General features: G+C 45.4%; 6 protein-coding genes across 6 annotated transcripts; 2 read left to right on the top strand and 4 right to left on the bottom strand.

The window, feature by feature from the left end:
• Nucleotides 1-305: 305 nt before the first annotated feature.
• PHALS_02933 (nadh dehydrogenase) lies at nt 306-986 on the top strand (the record flags this gene model as incomplete). Its single annotated transcript, XM_024717399.1, has 1 exon — nt 306-986. One exon carries the CDS (start codon nt 306-308, stop codon nt 984-986), a length of 681 nt encoding a protein of 226 aa, XP_024582902.1.
• Nucleotides 987-1,143: 157 nt separating this feature from the next.
• Nucleotides 1,144-2,649, bottom strand: PHALS_02932 (uncharacterized protein; the record flags this gene model as incomplete). The annotated part of the gene is made up of 1 exon (XM_024717398.1): nt 1,144-2,649. One exon carries the CDS (start codon nt 2,647-2,649, stop codon nt 1,144-1,146), a length of 1,506 nt encoding a protein of 501 aa, XP_024582901.1.
• Nucleotides 2,650-3,761: 1,112 nt separating this feature from the next.
• On the bottom strand, nt 3,762-12,649 carry PHALS_02931 (thiamine pyrophosphokinase; the record flags this gene model as incomplete). Its single annotated transcript, XM_024717397.1, has 4 exons — nt 3,762-10,268; nt 10,353-11,318; nt 11,418-11,430; nt 11,913-12,649. The coding sequence occupies 4 exons, from the start codon at nt 12,647-12,649 to the stop codon at nt 3,762-3,764; spliced, it is 8,223 nt and encodes a 2,740-aa protein (XP_024582900.1).
• Nucleotides 12,650-13,137: 488 nt separating this feature from the next.
• Nucleotides 13,138-17,250, bottom strand: PHALS_02930 (hypothetical protein L917_03260; the record flags this gene model as incomplete). The annotated part of the gene is made up of 12 exons (XM_024717396.1): nt 13,138-13,560; nt 13,621-13,719; nt 13,780-13,914; nt 13,981-14,892; nt 14,947-16,141; nt 16,209-16,300; nt 16,366-16,549; nt 16,625-16,690; nt 16,745-16,829; nt 16,902-16,989; nt 17,066-17,106; nt 17,208-17,250. 12 exons carry the CDS (start codon nt 17,248-17,250, stop codon nt 13,138-13,140), a joined length of 3,363 nt encoding a protein of 1,120 aa, XP_024582899.1.
• A 51-nt stretch (nt 17,251-17,301) lies between these two features.
• On the bottom strand, nt 17,302-18,484 carry PHALS_02929 (Protein of unknown function DUF4504; the record flags this gene model as incomplete). Its single annotated transcript, XM_024717395.1, has 3 exons — nt 17,302-17,306; nt 17,373-17,581; nt 17,649-18,484. 3 exons carry the CDS (start codon nt 18,482-18,484, stop codon nt 17,302-17,304), a joined length of 1,050 nt encoding a protein of 349 aa, XP_024582898.1.
• Nucleotides 18,485-18,646: 162 nt separating this feature from the next.
• PHALS_02928 (Coeffector of mDia Rho GTPase, regulates actin polymerization and cell adhesion turnover) lies at nt 18,647-19,765 on the top strand (the record flags this gene model as incomplete). The annotated part of the gene is made up of 2 exons (XM_024717394.1): nt 18,647-19,372; nt 19,445-19,765. The coding sequence occupies 2 exons, from the start codon at nt 18,647-18,649 to the stop codon at nt 19,763-19,765; spliced, it is 1,047 nt and encodes a 348-aa protein (XP_024582897.1).
• Nucleotides 19,766-20,727: the final 962 nt, after the last annotated feature.

The following is a 20,727-nucleotide window of genomic DNA, read 5'->3' as shown; positions in this document are numbered from 1 at the left end:
CACACCACAGCTCCCTTGGGAGAGTGACGGGTCACTCTCATGTAACCCCGTTACACGTATGATGACTACTATAAACTTACTACAGTATGCACCTGGTCATGTGGTTGGGATTCGGGGAACCTCTAACCTTAGCAACTGCTCTGTAAAAACTTCCCAAGCATCCAATCTGCAAACTTTGTTCCTTTACTCAGAGAACGACAATTTTTTTAAATTGGAACTAACTCCTTAGGATTGGGTGTTTACTTCTTCGCACTTAGCCGAACATGGGGTGAAGTTTGCGGCTCTAAACAATTTTCATCGACGTTATGGTTGTGGCCAGTTGTCGGCAGTCGGCGCTTGCGTTGGGTGGGCGTCTAATCCAACGCCATTCTGTTATCCTCACGAATTCTACGCAGACACGCTCGTTTTATACAGTTTTTGAAAAGTACTTGGAAGCTAAGAAACGCTACGGATGGGAGGGTGTTTTGTGGAAACTCTATAATCCAGGTGATGTCAAATTTGGACGTCTGGTAGGAGAAGACGAGAACGGATTTAAGTACTACGAGGACCCGACCGAATTGTATGGTCAGCACCGCTGGACGGAGTATAAGGTGAACTCGTGGGATGAAGTGGAAGGCACGCTCATTCCGCCCCCTTGGCACCTATGGATGCATCACATGACGGACTCTGTACCCGGTGAGGGCGGTCAGCTTCCAGAGAATTGGGAAAAAGTTGAGATTGTTGATAAATCTGATGCACCTTACATCAACCATTTGGGTCCGAGTGGACCATACGTTCCCAACAAGACTCTCTACCGTTCGCGTGGCTATAATGTGGGAAGTCTGGCTATCAAACCAGACGAACCCGACCAATATTATCTACAGCCCGGACACCTTCGTCGCACGCGCAAGCGTAAGCCACACTTTTTTGCCGATGTAGACTACAACAACCCGGAGAATTCAGACGAAAGCCGTGCAGATCCGCTGCGTCCAGCCGACGTCAATTAAAACGAGTGCGGGAATACGAAGCAGCATAAATACAATGAAATAAAAAGTGTTGTAGTACTGCAAATTTGTATCATGCGCTATAGCACCAAAATCAAAAAATGAAAAAAATATTATTTGACGACGACTGAAACTCATACACTTGCGAGTCACTCATGGTTTAAATGGCGATCTCGCTGCTATCCTTAGCGTCCAAATTTAGTGCAATGAGCGATCCGGAACGCGCCGTGTTGGCGCTCTCTGTTGACTCTGTTGACACACGCTCAGACGTTAGATCCTCGCCATAGTCACTGTCAGTAGTCCTCGAAAACTGCTGCAACAAGGAGTTGGATGGAAGGTATGCTGAACTGCAAGCTGATGTTGTCATACTGTCTCTGGTTGATGCCGACGACGCGGAAGATTTTGACATGAATGATGCTGCCGACATAAAGTGCATATTCTCTACTGAACTTCGCGCCGAAACCGACATTTTCTCGCCACTTAAAGTTGGAATTGTGTCGTAAACGGTATCTGTTCGTCCAATAATGGGAGAGTCCGGACCCATACTTTCTTCAGACGCTCGTCCGACTGTCACAGCCAAACGTTTTGCAACCCGAGAAGACAATGCTTTCGGCGGTAACGGGGCTATGAAACTGTCATCCGGTCCCATGCTAATATCCATTTCATTCTGACTGGCTGAGCTCTGTGTCAAGCTATGGTAAATGCCTTGAGAAGACTGATCATGTACACTCATGTTTACTTCTGCCTGCGCATTTGTTGCAGTGATAAGCTCAGCGTATTCATCCGGAGCCGAGAGTTTACGGCTACGTGATGAGTTGCTCGGTCCACGGCCACTTGCTGTTGCACCGTTGCCAATAAGACCTGTTAAATGGAGTGTCGAATTGCCCGTAGTCGACTGATTGTTGTTTCCGCTGCCCTTTTCCTCCGACTCTCGGTATTGATATGAGTAACTGGTTAGCTTGTGGCTACTACTTGTAGGACTTACGCCTCCTTTCGTATTGAACAAGCCGCTACAGCTACTAGCAAGGCTGAGATTGTAGTGCTGACTTGCGACACTGGATCGTGACGAGCTAGCGTAGCTTGTGTCAAAACCCTTAGACATTCCCAACTCGCCAGGTGCAAGTTCAATTGACATTTCAGGTATTCCCAGATCCCGTTCTCGCTTGAAACCTCGGTCTGACGGCACGGTCATAGGTGTATTTCCTGTTGCTGGGACAGCAGCCGACTCGTGCTCCTTCTGGGCATGTCTCCTACGCGACTTAAAATATAACAGTGCAGCTACCATGATCGCCAAGACGCCTAAGGATATACCAATAGAGAGACCGGTGTTGCCGCGTCCATTGCCGCTTGATTTGTTCAGATCATTTGCCTCTGAATTGTCTGAAATAAACAAGGAGCCATCGTTTAATGCGGGTGCAGGTGTGATCAAGCTGATTACTTCTGGAGCATCTGTGGAAGAAGACGATTCGGTGTCACTGCTGGCCGAGGAGGGCGCACTTTGAGAAGTAGACGAAAATGCAGCATTGAATGATGGTGATGTCGAATTTCTGATCGAGGTCAAGTCTGTCGCGTTAGTGGAGGGTGTCGACGAAGAGGATCCAGCGGTCACAGAGTCAAGAAGACTGTTGACCAGATCGTCAGTGGACACGGCAGCTACTGCCCTCATTGTCGTCAAAAATGACAAAGTGTGCAGTACTTGCCGATGTCAATGTGGTGAATGAAGAAGAAGTCAGAGTGCTGGACACATCTGTGGTATAGTGGGAGCAAGTACGTTTTTTTGCAGTATCGTTTTTTAAAATACACTGATTAAGTGACTAAGAAAAAGGCAGAAAGCGATAGGACGTTAAATTTCGAAGACTATACACATGGCAACCATCATCTTTACATATCCTGTCATATCGATTCATATAAACTTATTAGCGACTATCACCAAGCTGAAAAGTTTATTCTGGCTCCTCTCAAGGTATGATCAATCGCAATACTTGGCTGTGAACTTGGGGTGCGTCTAAGAGCTTTATCGTGTATACATAGACTTAAATGGTTAAATGAGACTATCAAGAGTCTGTCAGTAAGTGCAAAACATCTTGTTAAACATCATACCAGCATTGATGATGCCTAACGAGCGATTTGCTTTATCGAAAGTACGTGTCCTTCCAGCGTTAGGAATGAGGAGTACATCGCTCATGCAGTTGTCACAAGAGTTACTAATTTTCGATACACCAAATTAGCGATTAAAGCAGCGAAGGCTGCTCTAGATTCGAGCACAAGTTAAGGGGGTGGATTTGCTGTTATCGTGACAGCTGTAAGGTAAAAAAAACACATGAAGAATCAATACTCTTCTAATCGCATAGCTCTTTCTCCTAGTCATATTCGAGTTTAAGACAACATTACAGTATCGCGAGTACGCATGGCAGCTTTGTCTGGCCAGGAACTCGAGCTCATCCAGAAATAATGACTTCAAGCCATGGCGAATTCGGTTATGTCGTACACGACATTTGATGCAGATACGTGTGTCTACCGCAAGTCAGTAAAACAAAGCGTTTTACCTCAAACGGGATCTGGTACATGAACTGGACTCAGCGTCTACAAAAGTAGGCGTTGGGTTCAATAATAATTTCGCGGAGGTCGAGTCTTTCTGGTATCGGAGCATCATGGCGTCACATCGTAACCTTGCAAGCATAGCTAAACGTATCGATTAAAAATTTATTACAAAACAAAACTCACTATCAAAAAAATAGATTTATTATGCTTGACAACGAATAACATCACACAGTCCACTTAATTAGCTCGAAAGTCCTTAAACTTGTTCTCAATATCCTCCTTCATTTCCGGATCTACAGCGTTGCGCACGCCGATGAGCGCCTTTGCCACGGCTTCAGATGCACCAATCATGGGACGCAGTACTGCCACTGGTACGGCACGAATAACTGATCTTACATAGCCCTGTGATCCCGTTTTCCTGTACTCGACTAACGGCACAGCCACAATAGTCTTTGCAGCCACGTGCAGCTCACGCGCTAGTGAGTCGTACGCTTGACCAAATCCTTCAGAAGCGCTCGCTGGTTGCTGAATCAAATATTGGCGGCCACCAATCCCTCCGCCCGCATCTTGGGTATTGCGAATACCACCCCCACCCATTCGGCGCGAATTCCGTGCGATGCGACTACCGGCTTGGCGGTATTTGAGATGCTTGCGACGCAGTTCAGAAGATGACGACACAACGCCATCTGCGTGTTCAAGCAATGCCTGCGTGCCTTGTGCCACCTTGGATACTGTTGTTAATGTTTCAATTGTCACCGACTTGAGAAAACTTGAAGCTCCTTTTTTAAGGCCCCGTACAAAGCGGCGGTCCCGTCCATAGTGCTCCAACGGGAGCAAAATCAAGTCGGCAGCACCAGCGCCAATGTTGACAAACGGACGTAGTGGAGGCATCGACACACTAGCCACACACTTGTGAATCTGGCGACGTGAAATGTCTTGCACCCAAGATATCAAAACTGCTTCTCCCAGAGCTACCCACCCGTCTAGTCCACTCATTTGTACGCGCCGAAGAACCAGCTCCATGCCTTCTAGAACAAATAAGTTGATCACTTCGAGATAGTCACCAGCCCGCAACGCAGCAAAGTCGATATGGTTTGGACGATAATCAATTTTAATTTTGCATGGCTTTATGTCGATACTTTGAAAAAACCATGCCCCCACACTCTTCGTTGCTGCAGTGTCTCCCATTACCATCATTTCCCTCCCATCCTCATGTGTCGACGAGCTGTCATCATCTTCCGTCTCATCCAGGTTGGCCATACTCTGTTGGTGCTGACATTGGGTCGGTATCTCTTTGGGTGGCACAAATTGCCGTAGAAACTTAACAACTTCCTGATCAAGATTAATACGTAACGGCAACAAACGCGCTTTCAGACGGTGCTCCTCGCATAGATTTGGTCCCGGTCGAACAGTAATTAACTGCATTTGTGCCATGGAACTACCACTTTCACGTGGGTGAGTTGCTTCTGATTTCCAGTAGCAGATAATCTTGCGAATTTGGGATGTGGAAATATAGTCAAGAAGCTCGAGATCACCTAGCGCTATAAAGGAATGAGACGCCAACGACTGCGTCTCGGCTTTATTAAACATATCCACACGAAACTGGATGCGAGTGACAACCAACTCGAGCATTTCCTCGGTCTTCCGTCCACTTTTGTTTAATGCACGCTTACGAGAGAGAATAAAGTCACTTGATGCTGCCCTTGACCTCATTGCCGGGTCGCGCGTCATAAATGACGTTGTCGGTGCGCTCTTCGCTCCTCCAAAAAAGGCGGAGCTGCTATCGATTTCAAAGAGATCTCCACCACCGGACGGAACATAGTCGTCTAATAAAGCGTCTAAAAGTTTTTCCTTTGCAGTTGCACTGTCAATTTTTTTATCCTTTGACTGTTTTGCAGCATCAGTCTCTCTAAATGAGCAAAGCTTCACTGCTTCGCTTGCATCACGAGTCCAGTCGAACCCGCCAAAAAATCGCATGCAAATGTTGAAATTTCGCAGCAAAACGTGCTGAATAACGATCGGCGGAGTTGCTTCTACTTTGCGCATAGCATTCTCCCGAGCAATCGATCGTATGGCATCATTGCACTCTTTTTCACCAAATGATAACGATGATGCTGAGCCACCGACCGGAATTTCAACATGGTGTGGGTAAATTCGCGACGGTGGGCCGAAATTCGGCAAACTTCCATCGTCCGAGCGTTGTTCGTCATAGAACCAGCGTGCTGTTGGCTGGTCTGGCGGAGACATCGAAGGTTGACCTATCGACGACGTGGGAGCACCAGGATGGCTACCATTCGAGGAAAAGGACATCTTTCGTACTGAGAAAGAAGCATTCGATCGTTGCTCGTCTCGCACTTGATCACTCTCATCACCATTAAATTCGTAGCCATCATTTAAATCCACGTTTAGCATTTGATTAATTTGCGACTGAAGATCTTGATCCAAATCAAATTCCAATTTGACTTCTTTACCTTCGTCTCCCCCTGTGTCGATAAAGGACATAGACATGGATGTTGGGTGCCCAGTATTAGCATTCCTGCCATCCATACCTTCACTGTCTGCCTCAGTCACACTGCTACCCTCTATCAGATCCAATTGATGTGAAAACGATGAGGCCGTCTCTTCGGTCTGTCCTTCGCTCATTTCCACGTCGTGATGCCTTCTCTGCATTTTCCACAAATTTTTCGATGCCGCCGGAAATGCGCCACATGAAGCCTTATTGGCTTCAAATTCGTCTACTTCATTGTCTTCGTAATCATTCAGTCTGTCATTGTTATGCGTTAACTGTACAGACATGGGAATCGGCGCCTTGTCTTCCATAGCCTCGAACACAGAAGCGTACGGTCGACACATAGGACTTGTAGATCCTCTAATTCCAGAATCTATGCGGGCTCCGTCAAGTGGAAGCCACCGCACTGTTTCTTCCTTATACGGCATTGCTGTCTGCTCTGGAGACTGTGAAGGACTTGGCGGATGTGAGCTTGACGCAAACCACGGATCATCTTGATCTGCATTTTCGTGGGGTTCCATCAAAAAAGCTCCAGCTGGCTCGCCATCAAACTCGCCAAATGAGCGATTGTGAGCATAATAGTCTTCAATCACAAGCTCGCTCATGGGGACGGATATCACCGACTTTCGTCGTTCCTCTAATTGATAGCGTAGTCGTAACTCAGAAGCGGACAGCTCATTATCAAGCCCCTGTACGATCCGCTCCTTCTCTTTCTGAATCAAATTCATTCGAGTTCGTAATAAACGCGCTTCAGTGTCTGTAGCAACAATCTTGCCAGGAAAAATCGTCTTTCCGCTACCAAATGCGTCTTGATCGATTTGCTCCATAATATTGAAAGAATCCCGTCTCAGCTTTTCGCTGTTATCAATGCTGAGTCGTTCGCTACAAACACTACTCGAGGTTGAGAATCCTTGTGTATTAGATCGCTCTGAAAGAGTTAAACCATTTGTCCATGCACTACTGGCAGGAAGATGATTTAAGTTGGTGACCACTGATACACTGGAGATGTCACCCGTTCCATCCATACCTACATAGGCAGTTGTATCTTGTGGCTCTGGTTTGATTGCAAGCTGATCGGTCCACACCGACAGCAGCTCGATCAACGTATTGAACGAGTCAAAACACGCATAAATATTAGCGGTGCCTAAGTTAAGCTCCACTGACAACTCTGGTGATGCCGCCGCAGCTGACAATTTCTGCTCCAGTTGATCCCGTGATGCAGTTGCAGCTTCGATTGCTGTCGGTTGAACGAGCACACGCAAAAAAATATCCAAAAAATCCATCGTAACAAGCTGCAAGAAGCCAAACGTCTCTAAAAATTTTAACAGCGACGGACACTCAACACCTAATGTCTCCCTACTAACAGCATATGTTGCGGCAAATTTGACTGCCTTCTTCATCGAGCTTTTAGCATTGTTCTGCAAAAAGATTTCATTACCCAGAAGAATTTGATCGATTTCCTCGTAGCCTGCATGCGCATGCGTCATAAAAAGCTCCAAATCACCAATTGATATTTTGTAGCCTTGCATAATAGCACCTGTGACAACATTGGAATAGACGTCAACTTTGCCCAACAAAAGAATCATCCGTGACGTTAGCGACACTGGCGCATAATCGACCAGAACGTCGTAAAATTTGACAAAAAGTTTCGTAAAAACAGTTTTCGAATCGATTGCTAAGGGCACTGCATCGTAATCTCCTCCATTTTTGATAGATTCAGAAAATACTAAACTCTCCTCATTTGACAAAGTTGCCGAATCGAGTGGAATGATCGGAACTGGGTAATCAATTAAAAGAATCTCAAGCAGTTGCATCATCCACCTGGAGTGCACATCATAGCGTAATGTTAGATGCGAGACGTGCAATTCGACATTCATTTCTCGCATTTCGTTTGTTTGGTCTGTGATGTCAACTCCCATGAAAAAGATTGGAGCTTTGGAATCTCCAAACGGAGTCTTGTATAAAATTGGCACAATTGCATTAGTGCGGCCATTTTCCTCCAGTAATGTGGTGTTCTGAGCTGATACGTGAACGCGAGAGACCAATTGTCCCATCCACTGAGATACTTGGAATATTTTCAATGACTGAAAAACGAAATGATAGGTGAATAAAACTTTTTCAAGATCACTCTGCCGATCAGTTGCCACATTTTGATTCACACGGACTGAAGTTGGGTTAGCGCCGTTAAAAGGCAAAGCAGGGATTGCAACATAGTCGCGGATCTGGATAGCTCCTTCGCCTAGCATGAGCTTGAAACTCATGAAATTAGGGGTCAAACGGTTACGGTGTAAAGCCTTATTGAGTACGTCATTGTGAATGTCAACATCAGTTGGATTAATCGTCAAGAGCGCGTCAAACAGCACCATGATTCGGTCGAGCGAGGACTTATACAAGATTGCAGTAGCCCGAGGAAGACCAACTTCCATGGAATAGAGGGATGCTTCTGCTGCTGCTGCTTCAAATGACTCTACACGCCCCAGCGCATCAAGGTTCCAGCCGTTTAAACCTACCCTTCCTCCATCGTTGTCATCTCCACTAACTTCATCGGAGAAATTACCCTCAGACAAAATATCGGGATTGTGACTTGAATCTTGTGACAGATTTTGTTTGCTAGTAATTGCCTCTTTCACTTCGTCTCGCGACGGCGTCTGAAGTCGTAATTTAAGAGTGCAAACGTCTTGCAGGCGTTCATCACTGCAAGCATCAAAAAGGACCACTTTTTCCAGATGAAGGCTTCGCTGATTGCCCAGCTCTGGAATCAAAAAGGCCACTTGCATTGTGTCAAATGAAGCATCAAACTCAGCCAACCACGGCAGCGAAGTGCGTTTACTGTGCTGAGGAAGCATCGGAGAACGACCCTCATCGTCATCAACACCAGCTTGTGATGAATGCGATGCCAGGTTCATGCCCTTTATAGACAGAACAATTCGATCCTCACACAGACCACGCTTGGACGACACACCGAAGCGAATCAGATCGCTGTTTACCATGGGAAATCGCAGCGTCATTTGAACACAATCTGTTGTCATATCGAGTGCTTTAACAAACTCTTGAGCTTGATTTTTCTTGCTTGTCAATTCTACATTTCGCTTCGTCGCTGACGTATCTTGTTCCAAAAGCGCGAGGAGACGATGTGTTCGATCTAGCAGATACATATCCCATTCAAATAACACCGGTTGAACATTCACGCGCACTCCAAGCGATGCGATTGTCGATGGCGTCATGTCATCTGATGCCGGCTCGAAATCGATACGTAATTGAGCTGACACATTTTTCGATAAACTAGCTTTTTGACCGGTAAAAGGCGACGTGTCAGCAAACTCCAAAACACACGTCGACAGCATCGCCGTCTCCCCGTCATTGGTGTCCAACAGCATGCGCGGAAGCGTCTTTTCGGTCAACGTGACCTTACCTATAGTAAGTGCAGTAACGAAGTATTGTGAATACACCAAGCTAGAGCAAATGATGTCTTTAAGTGAAAGTTCCAAGCGCTCTAAACCATTAACCGATGGCAAGGATGTCGTGTGTTGGACAGGAGCGCGATGAATACGGTTTTCGGCCAGTGATTCATCGTCTTCTTCCACTGTTTCGTTCTCTTCGTCGACGTCAGGAAGGTCGTCATAAAGAAACACAATCTCACACTCCAGCAAGTGAGCTTTAAATCGCGACTGTACACGACGTGCCGCTCGATTCTGCGCAGCCGTTGTAGACCACGTTACGTGAGTTTGATCATCACATTTACTATACGTCTCGTTCGCCGACGCGTACAAAGACTGGCTCAATTTACTATAACTGAGCGAGGCGCTTGGCGCGACAGAGCTAGCAAGGCCTGTTTCACACTCAAAAAAAGTATCTTCTTCGTCTTCTAATTCTGATAAGCCAACACTTTCGACACTTTCTGCTGCTGATAGCTTTCGCGTCCTAAACATCCCTTGCCTTTCTGTACTACTTTCTTCTGCTGAATACCGACGTCGCTGCTCTTTTTTCAGTATCTCTTGCGTCTGTCGATATTGCCTTAAGAGTTCTTCAATGCGTTCAAATTCCTTGAGCGACAGATTAAGTGCTCCAGTCTCCTCATTAACATCATTTTGTTCACTCCCAGTGAGCCATGCAGGGCGCTCACTACAAATTGACTCAAAAAGTGATGTGGACGTATAATTTTCGCTAGCAGTCAACTTGACAGGATCCGTCGAAAACGCATTCACTATTTTTTCAAGTTCCGGAAAATATTGAGGCTGCAACACAATTCGAATAGAGTGGAAAAACATATCGGCATCAATCGCAGGGGCTTCAAATGCCTCGTAATGCGAGATTTTCACCTGAAAATAGTTCTGTATGCTTAAGCTACTTGACAAAAACGAATGTAATACCATATCAGAATACTCTGTTCGCCGCCGGTCAATGACATCTTTTTGAGAGCTTTCATCGCTGCTCAAGTGTAAATCCATGGTTAAACCACGAAACTTAATCCCTTTTTGTGCTACACCAAAGAGAGAACTAGCAGCCATTGATTGGGTGCCTCCATCTAACGTATGCGATCCAAATAATCCCACAGAGCTGTTCCGTCCGTAAAAACTTGACAATTCATCAACTGACTCATCTGTAAACTGCGCCCAATGCAATTGACACAACAGTGCCACATCGCGCCCTTTATGTTGTTCTCCTGTCTCCAATCTTAAACAAACATTCGACAAAGTAACTTTAATCTTTGATGTGACTTGCTCGATCCAACTGGCCACAAAATCGAGTCCTTCCTGTGAGATCTCGTCACGATTTTCAGCACTTTTTTTACTTTTTTTTTCTTGTTGCATTTCTTGCTTTATCTCTTGTTTCTCCATTAAGGTAGAACGCTTCTGTCGAGTCGAAGTCATTTCAGTCTCAAGAGGCACTAGAATGATCTCAATATCGTCAATTTCCACCAAACAGCTTTCACTCATGATGTTGGTGTAAGAGATTGCGACGCGAACGGAGCCCAAATACCCTTTTTTTACCTTAAATGGCAGTCCATACGCCTCGCACAGTTCAGCATTCAAAACTTCAGCATTGAGCAGCAAGTCACAAAGCTCTAATCGTCCAGAGCGAAGATGCACATCTAATTGGTCCAGATCTAGTTCATCCGCCGCCAAGAAACGGCCAATCATGCGCTTGAGTACAAATTTGTACAGCCGCTTGAGCGCTGGATCAGTCAAGTGCTTAAAAAATTGCATTGTATGATTTCGATTGGCAAAGCAAAGATCCAAAGCAGAAATAAAGAATCTATCTGTGAAAATATATAATATGTCACGCTGTAATACACATGAACAAAAGTGTTAGTATCGAATATTTGGGCAGCTCACCAGAGTCTACAACGCTGAAAAGTTGTAAGCAAGTACAGACAATATTACCTTGTATTCGATGCTAGTAGAAGATCTTTTATTTGCCTAAAGAAGCTGCTTGCGCCGCGTCTTGCCGTCTCGACGACTTCCCTCGCGGCTTGTTGTGGGTTGTTTTCGTGTTATTTGAAGAAGAACATGGGACAGGTTTTCTACCAATGAAAAACAGAGTATTGTTTCGCCTGTCCGTTACTATCTGGCAAGTACCTGTTCGAGTTTAGGGCAACTGCATTGTTAATCGAAATCTCAAGCTCTGCACATACTTATGTCATAACAAATTTTGAGGTAACGCATATGTACAGATCTATCAACTTGAATTTTCAATTTTCAGAAATGTACAATTGATATGAATACATAAATTATCAATACTAGCCGTAGTATACCACAAGTTCCTAAGCTCAGCACACATCTAAGCACAATGCCGATCGATCCCAATTCTATGACAAGTTTCCAAGCTCAGTTGTCCAGATGAGTGGATGCGACGCCACCACTTCTACTTGCTCGCACAGGTCATCAACATAATTGGAACTACTGATCAGTTCCCCAAAGCCTGTGACCATTCCGGAGCTTAAATTCCATTTGAGTCCAGACGTCGTGATATCCTTACACGTCCCTGCTATTGGAATTAATCCACATGTTCGGGTTTCAAAGCGAAAATTTGGTGTGATTATATGTCGAACGTTTGGTTCAAGGAGCCTTGCCGTAGTGTCATCTGATAGTAAGACCATCTGCTCAAACTTGTCTTTCCACTTGAAAAGCGCATTAATGTTTTGCATTTCTTGATCAAACCTTCCCCCCATAGCACCAAAAATCATGACCGAAAATTTTCGATCATCCGATTCTGTCTGTTGCTGGTAAATTAATTGCAGACACTTGTCCAGATCATTCGAATTCTGGTCTGAATCTCTCAACACTGTCGTTCCTTTGGCCTCGAAAAAATCGCGTACATCTGAGCGCAAGGAGTCCAAGTCACCTTTTATATACAGCGGAGCTACTTGGTGGTGCACATTTAGAGCCACGCTGCGGTCGTAAAGTCGGTTAGCGCCTCCGTCTGCACATACGGTGAGCTGAGCATTGCTCCACAAATTCCAAAAGAGTGTGGAGCTGTGCAATCCATCGCCATCTTTAGTGATACACCATGAATTGCAAGGTGTATTTAATACCAATACTGCAAGTCGCACAACAAACTGTGGTTCGGACCAAAACGAATTCGAGTGGTGGTGAATAGGTAGATCCGTAGCCATTCGGAATGCAAGTCTTTGCAACAGTTAATAGTATTGCTACAATTCTTATCATACTACAAATTTAACCTGTGGTGTGGTCCACCCGAAAGCGAGAACTTTAAATGACTGGCTCAGCAAAAACCAACTTGATTGTAACATCCATTTTCCTTCTAGCTCTACTTCTGACAAGTCACGAGTCAAACTCACCGATGCAATGATGATTCAATCTTCAATTTTCAGACTAGAGTTTCTGAACCCAGGGGGTAGTAGCCTTTGTTGTTGAGTATATGACTCTGAGCATCTCCACATATTGATGTAACTACTTTTTTTATACTTGAGGAAAGGAATGACGATTACACTTTTCTATCAACCATCTTTCGGGGCTGATAACTTCCAAGTGAATTGATGCATAACCATAAGTACTGACCTTTCTTAATCAAAACTCTACTTGCATTTAAAACGCTTAGACACTAGCCTTTCGACTTGTACTATACACGAAAGTGTTGCTGTTACGGCAAGTTTTTAGCCTTCTGTACGTTGACGTGGTCAAGGCGACAACACCCAAGTACCTGCTCGGGTAGCTCGTCCTCTGTCTCGCCCTGAATCACAAAGGCAACGTCAATCACAAGACGTGACGTCTTGTCAAGTAGCAAATGAATGCCACGACGCGCTATGTACGAAAATGCGTGAATATCAACAACCAATTCCGTGGTGCCATCCTTAAAGTGATAGACGCGATGCTGAGGCCGTGTTAATACTGGTGTTGCGTTGTGGCTCGTCAGCAACTTCTTGGCCATACCAGTGAGTCCGCATTCGTCTTGATTAGTTACTTGCGCAATGACCTTGAAGCGGTCCGTGAGTGATGTGTCGTTGCCAGCCTCAAGAAATCGTTTCAGCAACATTAGTGTTGTTGTAGATGGGTTCTTCAGCTCCTGTAAATGGCAGAATAAATTAGTTCTGTATCAAAGATGCTATTCTTCGCGAACCATCACCTCAACGATGCTGTCTGGAATCCTCCAGTAAAGAGCCAAAGTGTAGCCTGGACCATCGTATGAGCTATCTCCCCACACACTCGGGCCGTAAGCTGGAAGCTATCGCAAAAGACTTCACTTCAAATTTTATAGATTCACAATACAAAAAGATTGTAATACCTGCGCGTTTATCACAAAAAGTCGACTGTTCTCGTGCTCGTCCGGAAACACGACGCGCTGGGAAATAGGATCCACTTTGCTCTCGGTTCGAACGAGGTCAGCGCCAATAAAGTCGAAGAGTGCAGGTTTTGAGGGCTACAAGTAGATACATGTCTAATCAGCTCAAAATAAAGACACATATGAGATGCAGCAGTACTTGACCTCTTTCTTCCGCGACTTTTTGTAGTCAGCGCTTCGAACATAAAATAATTCACCTCGTGTCGTAGTCCATGAGTGTTCCACGTTGCTCGACCGCCCGCTTGATTGCCGTTCACAGTGATTCATGGTACTGCCCATTGGAAATTTGACGAGCCGACGCGTATTTGAGCGCCGTGATGGCTTGTCACCTACTCCCTCTGCCTGGACACCCTCATTTTCGCCACCGTCTGATCCTAATATATTCGAAGTCTTGTGCAAGCAGCAATTATCTGGATTGTTGCACTCTACAACGTCTGTCCCATGCAGTGCTTTATCAATGCCCAAGTCTGAAATGGATCTACCCAGGCTTCCGCGATGTCCTTGTCTCGGATTGTAAATATTGGCGACATACAATCCTGACACAACAATACATACAAATACTTTCCACAGAACATGTTCACTCGCGAGACAGCGGATAGCCACCATATTAAGCATAAACCCAAAAATAAGGCACTGTTTGGTTCCATCAACCTTCAAGTTAAAATGCCAGCAAGAAGCCTCCGACGATCCAACATCCGATCCAGACGAGAACTGCGTCACAATACGCGGCGGAATCTTTCGCTTCGGCTGTGATGTCGAATAGGCATCACTCACTGCGTGATGCTTCTGCTCTTCCTCTTTAACTTGTTCTGATGCAACTCGTCCACGACTTAACGGTGATGAATCGTGCCCACTGTCAGCAGCTGCTACACAATCCGATTGAGAAGCTGCTTGTGCTTCAACATGCTTTTGGACAAGACGCTGTCGGTATCGTTGTTGGTGAGAAAGCACTGGTCCACCAGTACTGGCGTTCTCATTAAGCGAGGCCTTCCGATTAATGACCTCGGCTATCGCCAACGTCCAGAGATCAAAATCTGTCTCCGAGTCAGCACATAACTGCAAGCACGTCATTAATCTCAAAAAATTAGACGTATTTCAGAATTTTCGTACCTTGTACTGAACACCACGTTTTGAGTCGATATCTTGTAGCGCCAGTGTGGAGACTTGAAAAAAATACCGTGTCGGTGCATTTCTCGCTAATGTTTTTTCGAACAGCAGCGATACACTATCCATATTTAGATCCAAAGCACCGCGATACCAGTAGTGAGTTTCATTTAAATACAATAAAGTCTGTTGCTGCTCTGGTGTTTGCTCCTGCTCGTATTTTCCAGAATCAATTGATTTCTCGGTCGTTGTATTACTCCGAACAACAGCTTCTGCGTCTTCCGCTTCTACATTGGAGTCACTTAAGCGTCTAGCATTGCTGTTGCCTGTCTCTCCTGACATGCTTCCAGACGAAATTGGCTGCATAGGTAATTCGAATAAATGTCCATCAGATCGGTGGCTAGCCAAACCTTTGCCCACGGGAACAGGGGAATCCGCCATGTGCACAATGTTGCCATGAGATGAAGAGGTCGGGATGTGGTTGGCCGGATTGTGTCGATAATATGAAAGGATGCCACGCTGACGATCGAGAACAAACCATCGGCGATGCCATGATCGCTTTTTTCCCCATTTACTGTCACTGACCTTGTGTAAGTAACCGCACACATACTTTTTCGTACTTCGGGACTCAGAGGAAAAGGAGTAACCGGCCGACAAAAGCTCGCCCGCTGCTGGATCATCATTCTGAAGATCTCCAGTCTGGTGTTTGTTGCCTTGAGACTTTCCTACGTGCAAGATACTCCGGCCTACGTGACCGACTCGTGATATTCCGCCACCAACAGCTTTGCCCATGTATCTCCCCATTTTTTGAACCCCGCGCGTGCGTGAGACGCCAGAACGATTTGAAGCCCGTCGTGATGATGGTGCAGAGTCATGAGGTACTCGAGCAGATGACGGTGCCGGCGCTGAATCTGTTCGTTGTCGATTTCGACTAACGGCACCCGTGCGCTGCGTACTATCATCCTTGACAACAGCGCCAACCTCTGTTAAAATGCTTGACAATTCGTCATTTCCATCAATCGAAGTACTATTTTCTCGATAAGAGCTTTGCGACATCTCCGCCTCTGTAAGATTATCCGAGTCATAAACTCCATCCGAGTCTTCGTCGCCGCTATCTTCGCCACCAATAAAGTCAAACGAACTATGGAATGGGTTGCGGCTTGGGTCGTTTTGGCAAGATGGACTGTTGTTCAAAAGATCGCTGATAGACACAGATTTTCTGAATGAAAAATGACAAATGTCAAACTTTAAATATAATGATAGCTTACGAATTGGCCAGAAATTCCTCGCTGTTTAACGCACGACTCATGCTGGTCGGACTTCCCTGCAGTGGAGACGGTGGTAGATGGATAGCAAGAAACTAAATCATATGACGAGGGTAAGAAGCTGAGACGGCAACAAATGCACTACCAAAAAAAATCTCACCTCCATAACGTCTGGATATCGACGAACCCACGTAATAAATTGCGAATTTGACATCACTCCCGCCATGGGAATCATACATTCCTCAAAAGCAGCGTAAAGCTGTTTAGGCAAAGGCATATATTCTTCAAGGTAATTCAAAAGGTATAGATAGTCCTTTTCTGCAATAAACCCCTCTCCTTTCTTGCTGTTAGCAACAAGCAGAACTCTCACTCAGTTACATAAGCAGCCTCATGCTGTCTTTCTAGCCAGCCATACGTACTTTTCCCCTGACAATATGATTTTGTACATGGTGAAAATGTAACTAATTCGATCCTCCGTATTGCCTCTGTCCAAAAATTAGCTTAACTTCATACTTTTTCCCATCAAATCTCTTACGTACTCATAGAACAAAGCTAAGATGCAAACGAATGCCTCCTTCGAAATGGTGGTTCCAGGCATCTTCTCTAAGCACTGCATCGTCATATCTAGAATAAAGGACATTAATGTAAATTATCAACTTGAATGTCTTTCGACTGCCCTTCTAGCTGATGACCTACCACCAAAGAGTCCACGTAGCAGCTTGGAAGACAATAGTCCCTCTTTTTTCGCCATCGAGCGCTGCTCTTCATCCTCAACAGCGTCTCCCTGTGTAAATTTGCACATTATGAACTCAAAATACACATCCAGATATCTTTTACGCTGGTGCATCATGATCAATTACCTTAAACGTGAGCCACGCAACAGTAAACTCCCCAGCGTTGACTGCGTAGTCAAGTAGTGTTAACAAATACTCACTGGTCAGAGTACATGCCACTGATATCGCCTTTCTTTCAGTATAACTTATCAAAGAGGAAGCTACATACACGGACGATAGAGCCGACGCTGTTTGGAGATCGATGCGCCCATTTCGACTGTTACAAACTGGGCCGAAATGGACTTAGCGCATCGTGTAGAGTGTTACACTAATATGATGTGACCACCTCAGAAATTGTACTATCAAGCCTACAGTACGACATGTAGCAGCGTACAGGTGTCAACACGTACGTGAGCCTGAAGGGTGGGAGCTAAGCAGCTCTGATCGATAGATCGTTGCAGCTGTATCAAGCAACGCGCTCGAAGTAGATTCAAAGAGGAGAAATGAGGGTTTTGTTCCTGTTTTCCGTCGTAACGGTCGTTAATCAAGTGCTGCGGTACCGAAAACTTGTACAGCACGATTTCTTTGTGCTCTTGTTCGGACCTGCAAGCCGAATATTGGAAACGTTAAGAAGCAGGCAACATTTGTGGCAGAAGAATACGACACGTACAACAGCACCACCATTTGCAGCATATAAAGTGGACACATGGCCAAGCAGTTGTCCTGCTTGTGCCACCCTTCAAAAGTCTCATTACTGCTCCCTGACATGTCGTACACGCATGGATAGCACAGCAACAAGCCGGCTAATGCTGTTGGATTAAAATGAAGTGGTCGAGTCCACTCCAGCACTTGAGAAGTTGACGACAACAGCTGCTTGCAAAAGCTTAAGGTTCCGTCTGCGAACGCCTTCAGCCTCAAAGTGTCGGTTCTGGAAGTCTGGCTCAGGCGTCTGGGTCGGGTCAAGTTGGGACTAACGTCTATAATGTCGATATGCAATCCCGAGACCATTTGTTCGCGGACAAAAGCTCCCACGTTCACAAAAAAGACGTTACCATCAAGCATTACCGCACGAATGTGACCGACTTCACCGTAAAAAAAACGCTTATCGTCTTCGTCGGCAAAGAAGTCAAGCAAAAGTTTCACCAGCTCCTTTGTTAGTGTGCAGCAGTCCACTAGACACGACGGTCGTAGTCCGCTAATCACACATAACACATCGAGAAGAAGAGAGCGCACATGAGCCAGACTTAATTTTGTTCTAGTCCTCTTCCTGTATATCCTGTCATCTCCATTTGTCCCTCGCAGTCGACTATAGAGACGCTTCGATAAATTGTCAAATTCCTCATTTTTCGGCCACAAAACTTTGTGTTTGATGTTTTGAGTCGACCAATATAACCAACGCGATGCGCTGGACAAGTTGCACTGTTCTGCATTTCCAATGAACTCACGAATCTCCTGCTGAAATCCCAGCAATACGCATAGCGCTTTTGAGTTACTTGCACAGCTCATCGAGTGGTATAGAAATCAATATCTCTCCACATAAGAATATAAAAGTGCAGTGTAACTGGCAGCAATCCATACCGGCTTTAGATAAACATGGCATATTAGGAGTACCGCTTCGACAATATTTCTATCAAGAGGTCATATGGTTTCTGAGATCAGTCTGCAACAATGGGCCTTCGTAGCATCGAGAACTCACCTAAAGATCAAAGCGAAAATTTGGAGCTTCTTGCGCGCATCGAGCGTCGGCTGTGCATACCTGATGCTAACAACTTCATCGCTAATGAAGCTGATTATAATGCAGAAGACTGTGATCCGCCGTACACTCAGTTGTCACGCGAATTGTGGTCTTTGATACTCGATGTAGTTTTCGCTCCACTATGGCTACGCATTCGCGCTGCGGAACTGCTTAATATGTGCTGCAACATGCAGGAATCAAATTCGAATGATATCGTCAAGATAAATACGAAAGAGACACATAAACTTCGTGCGATCGTGAGCTCCACGTGCCAGGCGATGGAAGAGCTTGACGCTACGAATTCCAAACAGGCTGAGCAGCTTTTTACGTGGCTTGAATTTGTTGAGAGGGTGATGCTGGCCACACACAGTGACGTTTGCGCCTACGTCTTTTGTAGAGCCATGTACGTAGGTATGCTGACCAAGATGCTACGGATATTGTCGGCCTGTTCCACTCAAGTCTTTGCAGCGACAACAGTGTGTTTGGGGCTCTTTCACGATCATGAAAAAAAGTGTGGACGCTCTGTGCTGGTTATGAATGTTCTGAGAGATATGAAGGAAGGTACGGAGCATTTAAGCGGAGCATTGCTGCACGTCATCAATTCGTGTGGATGTCCGTGTCCGTTAGAGAGGATTGTGCATCTGTGTAACACGCTGCAGGTATGAATTAGCAAATGAAATCTGGCTTATCAACTGAGAACGTGTTTAAGTTCGCGTTTTGATGTATTACAGTTGTTTGGGGATATTCTGGCAGATGAGACCGCTGCGGATTTAGTATTTGTGAATGACTTTAAAATACTAATTGACCTCGTAATCCGAGAGTGCACTGATCTGGCGCAGGAGGATATTGTACGACTCCACTATTTAGTACTCCTGGAACAGGTTTTGGGCTCGCAACTTTATCTGCAGACACACATGTACAGGAAGTATGAACTGTGGGGACTATTAGAGTCACTTTTGGATGCTGGGGCACGAGAAGATTCAGATATGCCCATGAGAGTAACGGAAAAGATCAAGCAGATTCTCGTGAAATTTGCAGACTTGCTGGATTAAACGACGGAACAACTAAAGGTTTCTCGGTATTCCGGTGAGGTTATACGTCGCAACATCACTTGCTTTGTCAGCAACCAGATCATTCGTTAAACAACGATACGCTGATTCAGGTTGGGGTGGCCATCACACAATTATCCATTGACAACCGAATCGTGATGGAGACAATTCGCTTTAAATCCCGCTCACAAATAAGCTCATCTCACTCGTCCATCATTCGAGATCAGGAGCAACGCACCGTCAGGTGAATGCGTGTGAGTTCTTTACCTCTAAAGGAATTCGAACCAACAATTGCACTGGTCGTGACAGCGCTATCAAAATGCGCGCATATCTCCAGAAACGTCAAGAGCACACGCTTCCACTGCAACACCAACATGTGCGATATTTTAGGCGGCATATCACGCAATCTTCACGGTAATCAAGGCATGATGTTGCATATCTTCGGCCCATGGAATATGTCAAAACGCAATCAACCTTGATTGGTACTTCTGAACCGCGGCGTTCATATATATTCAACACATGCCTTTGATATACTTGGATATTTCGATAATTGGTTGGACATGATGACAATAATATATCAGGTATCTACTCATTAACGATTCACAGGTCCCAAAGCATTATCGGTACACAACTCGAAGCAGCGCTAAAATCTCAAGACTGGTTACACCCCTGATGACTACTATTGGATCCACATCGGCCTTCTGATGTTCAATGAACAGAGACGACCCATGCGGTGCTGGCTCTTGTGATCTTGACGCTCTCCGAGGGGTCCCATAGTGACAAGAGCCATTTTTTGAATTCGGCACCGATTGGACCGATCGGCCAGAAACGGGTCGCTGCTCTATAGCGGAAAAAGTGGTTGAAAAGTTATTTGTTTGTATACCCTTTTTACGCTTGAGGTGCGTGCTTTAGGTCACCGACTTTTCGTTCTTTACAAGAACCAGGTATGAGCTAGCGGATCGCAA

The sequence above is a fragment of the Plasmopara halstedii genome, assembly GCF_900000015.1.
Source record: "Plasmopara halstedii genome assembly, contig: Scaffold_2061, whole genome shotgun sequence".
Taxonomy (NCBI): domain Eukaryota; phylum Oomycota; class Peronosporomycetes; order Peronosporales; family Peronosporaceae; genus Plasmopara; species Plasmopara halstedii.
This window is presented reverse-complemented; position numbering and strand designations above follow the sequence as displayed.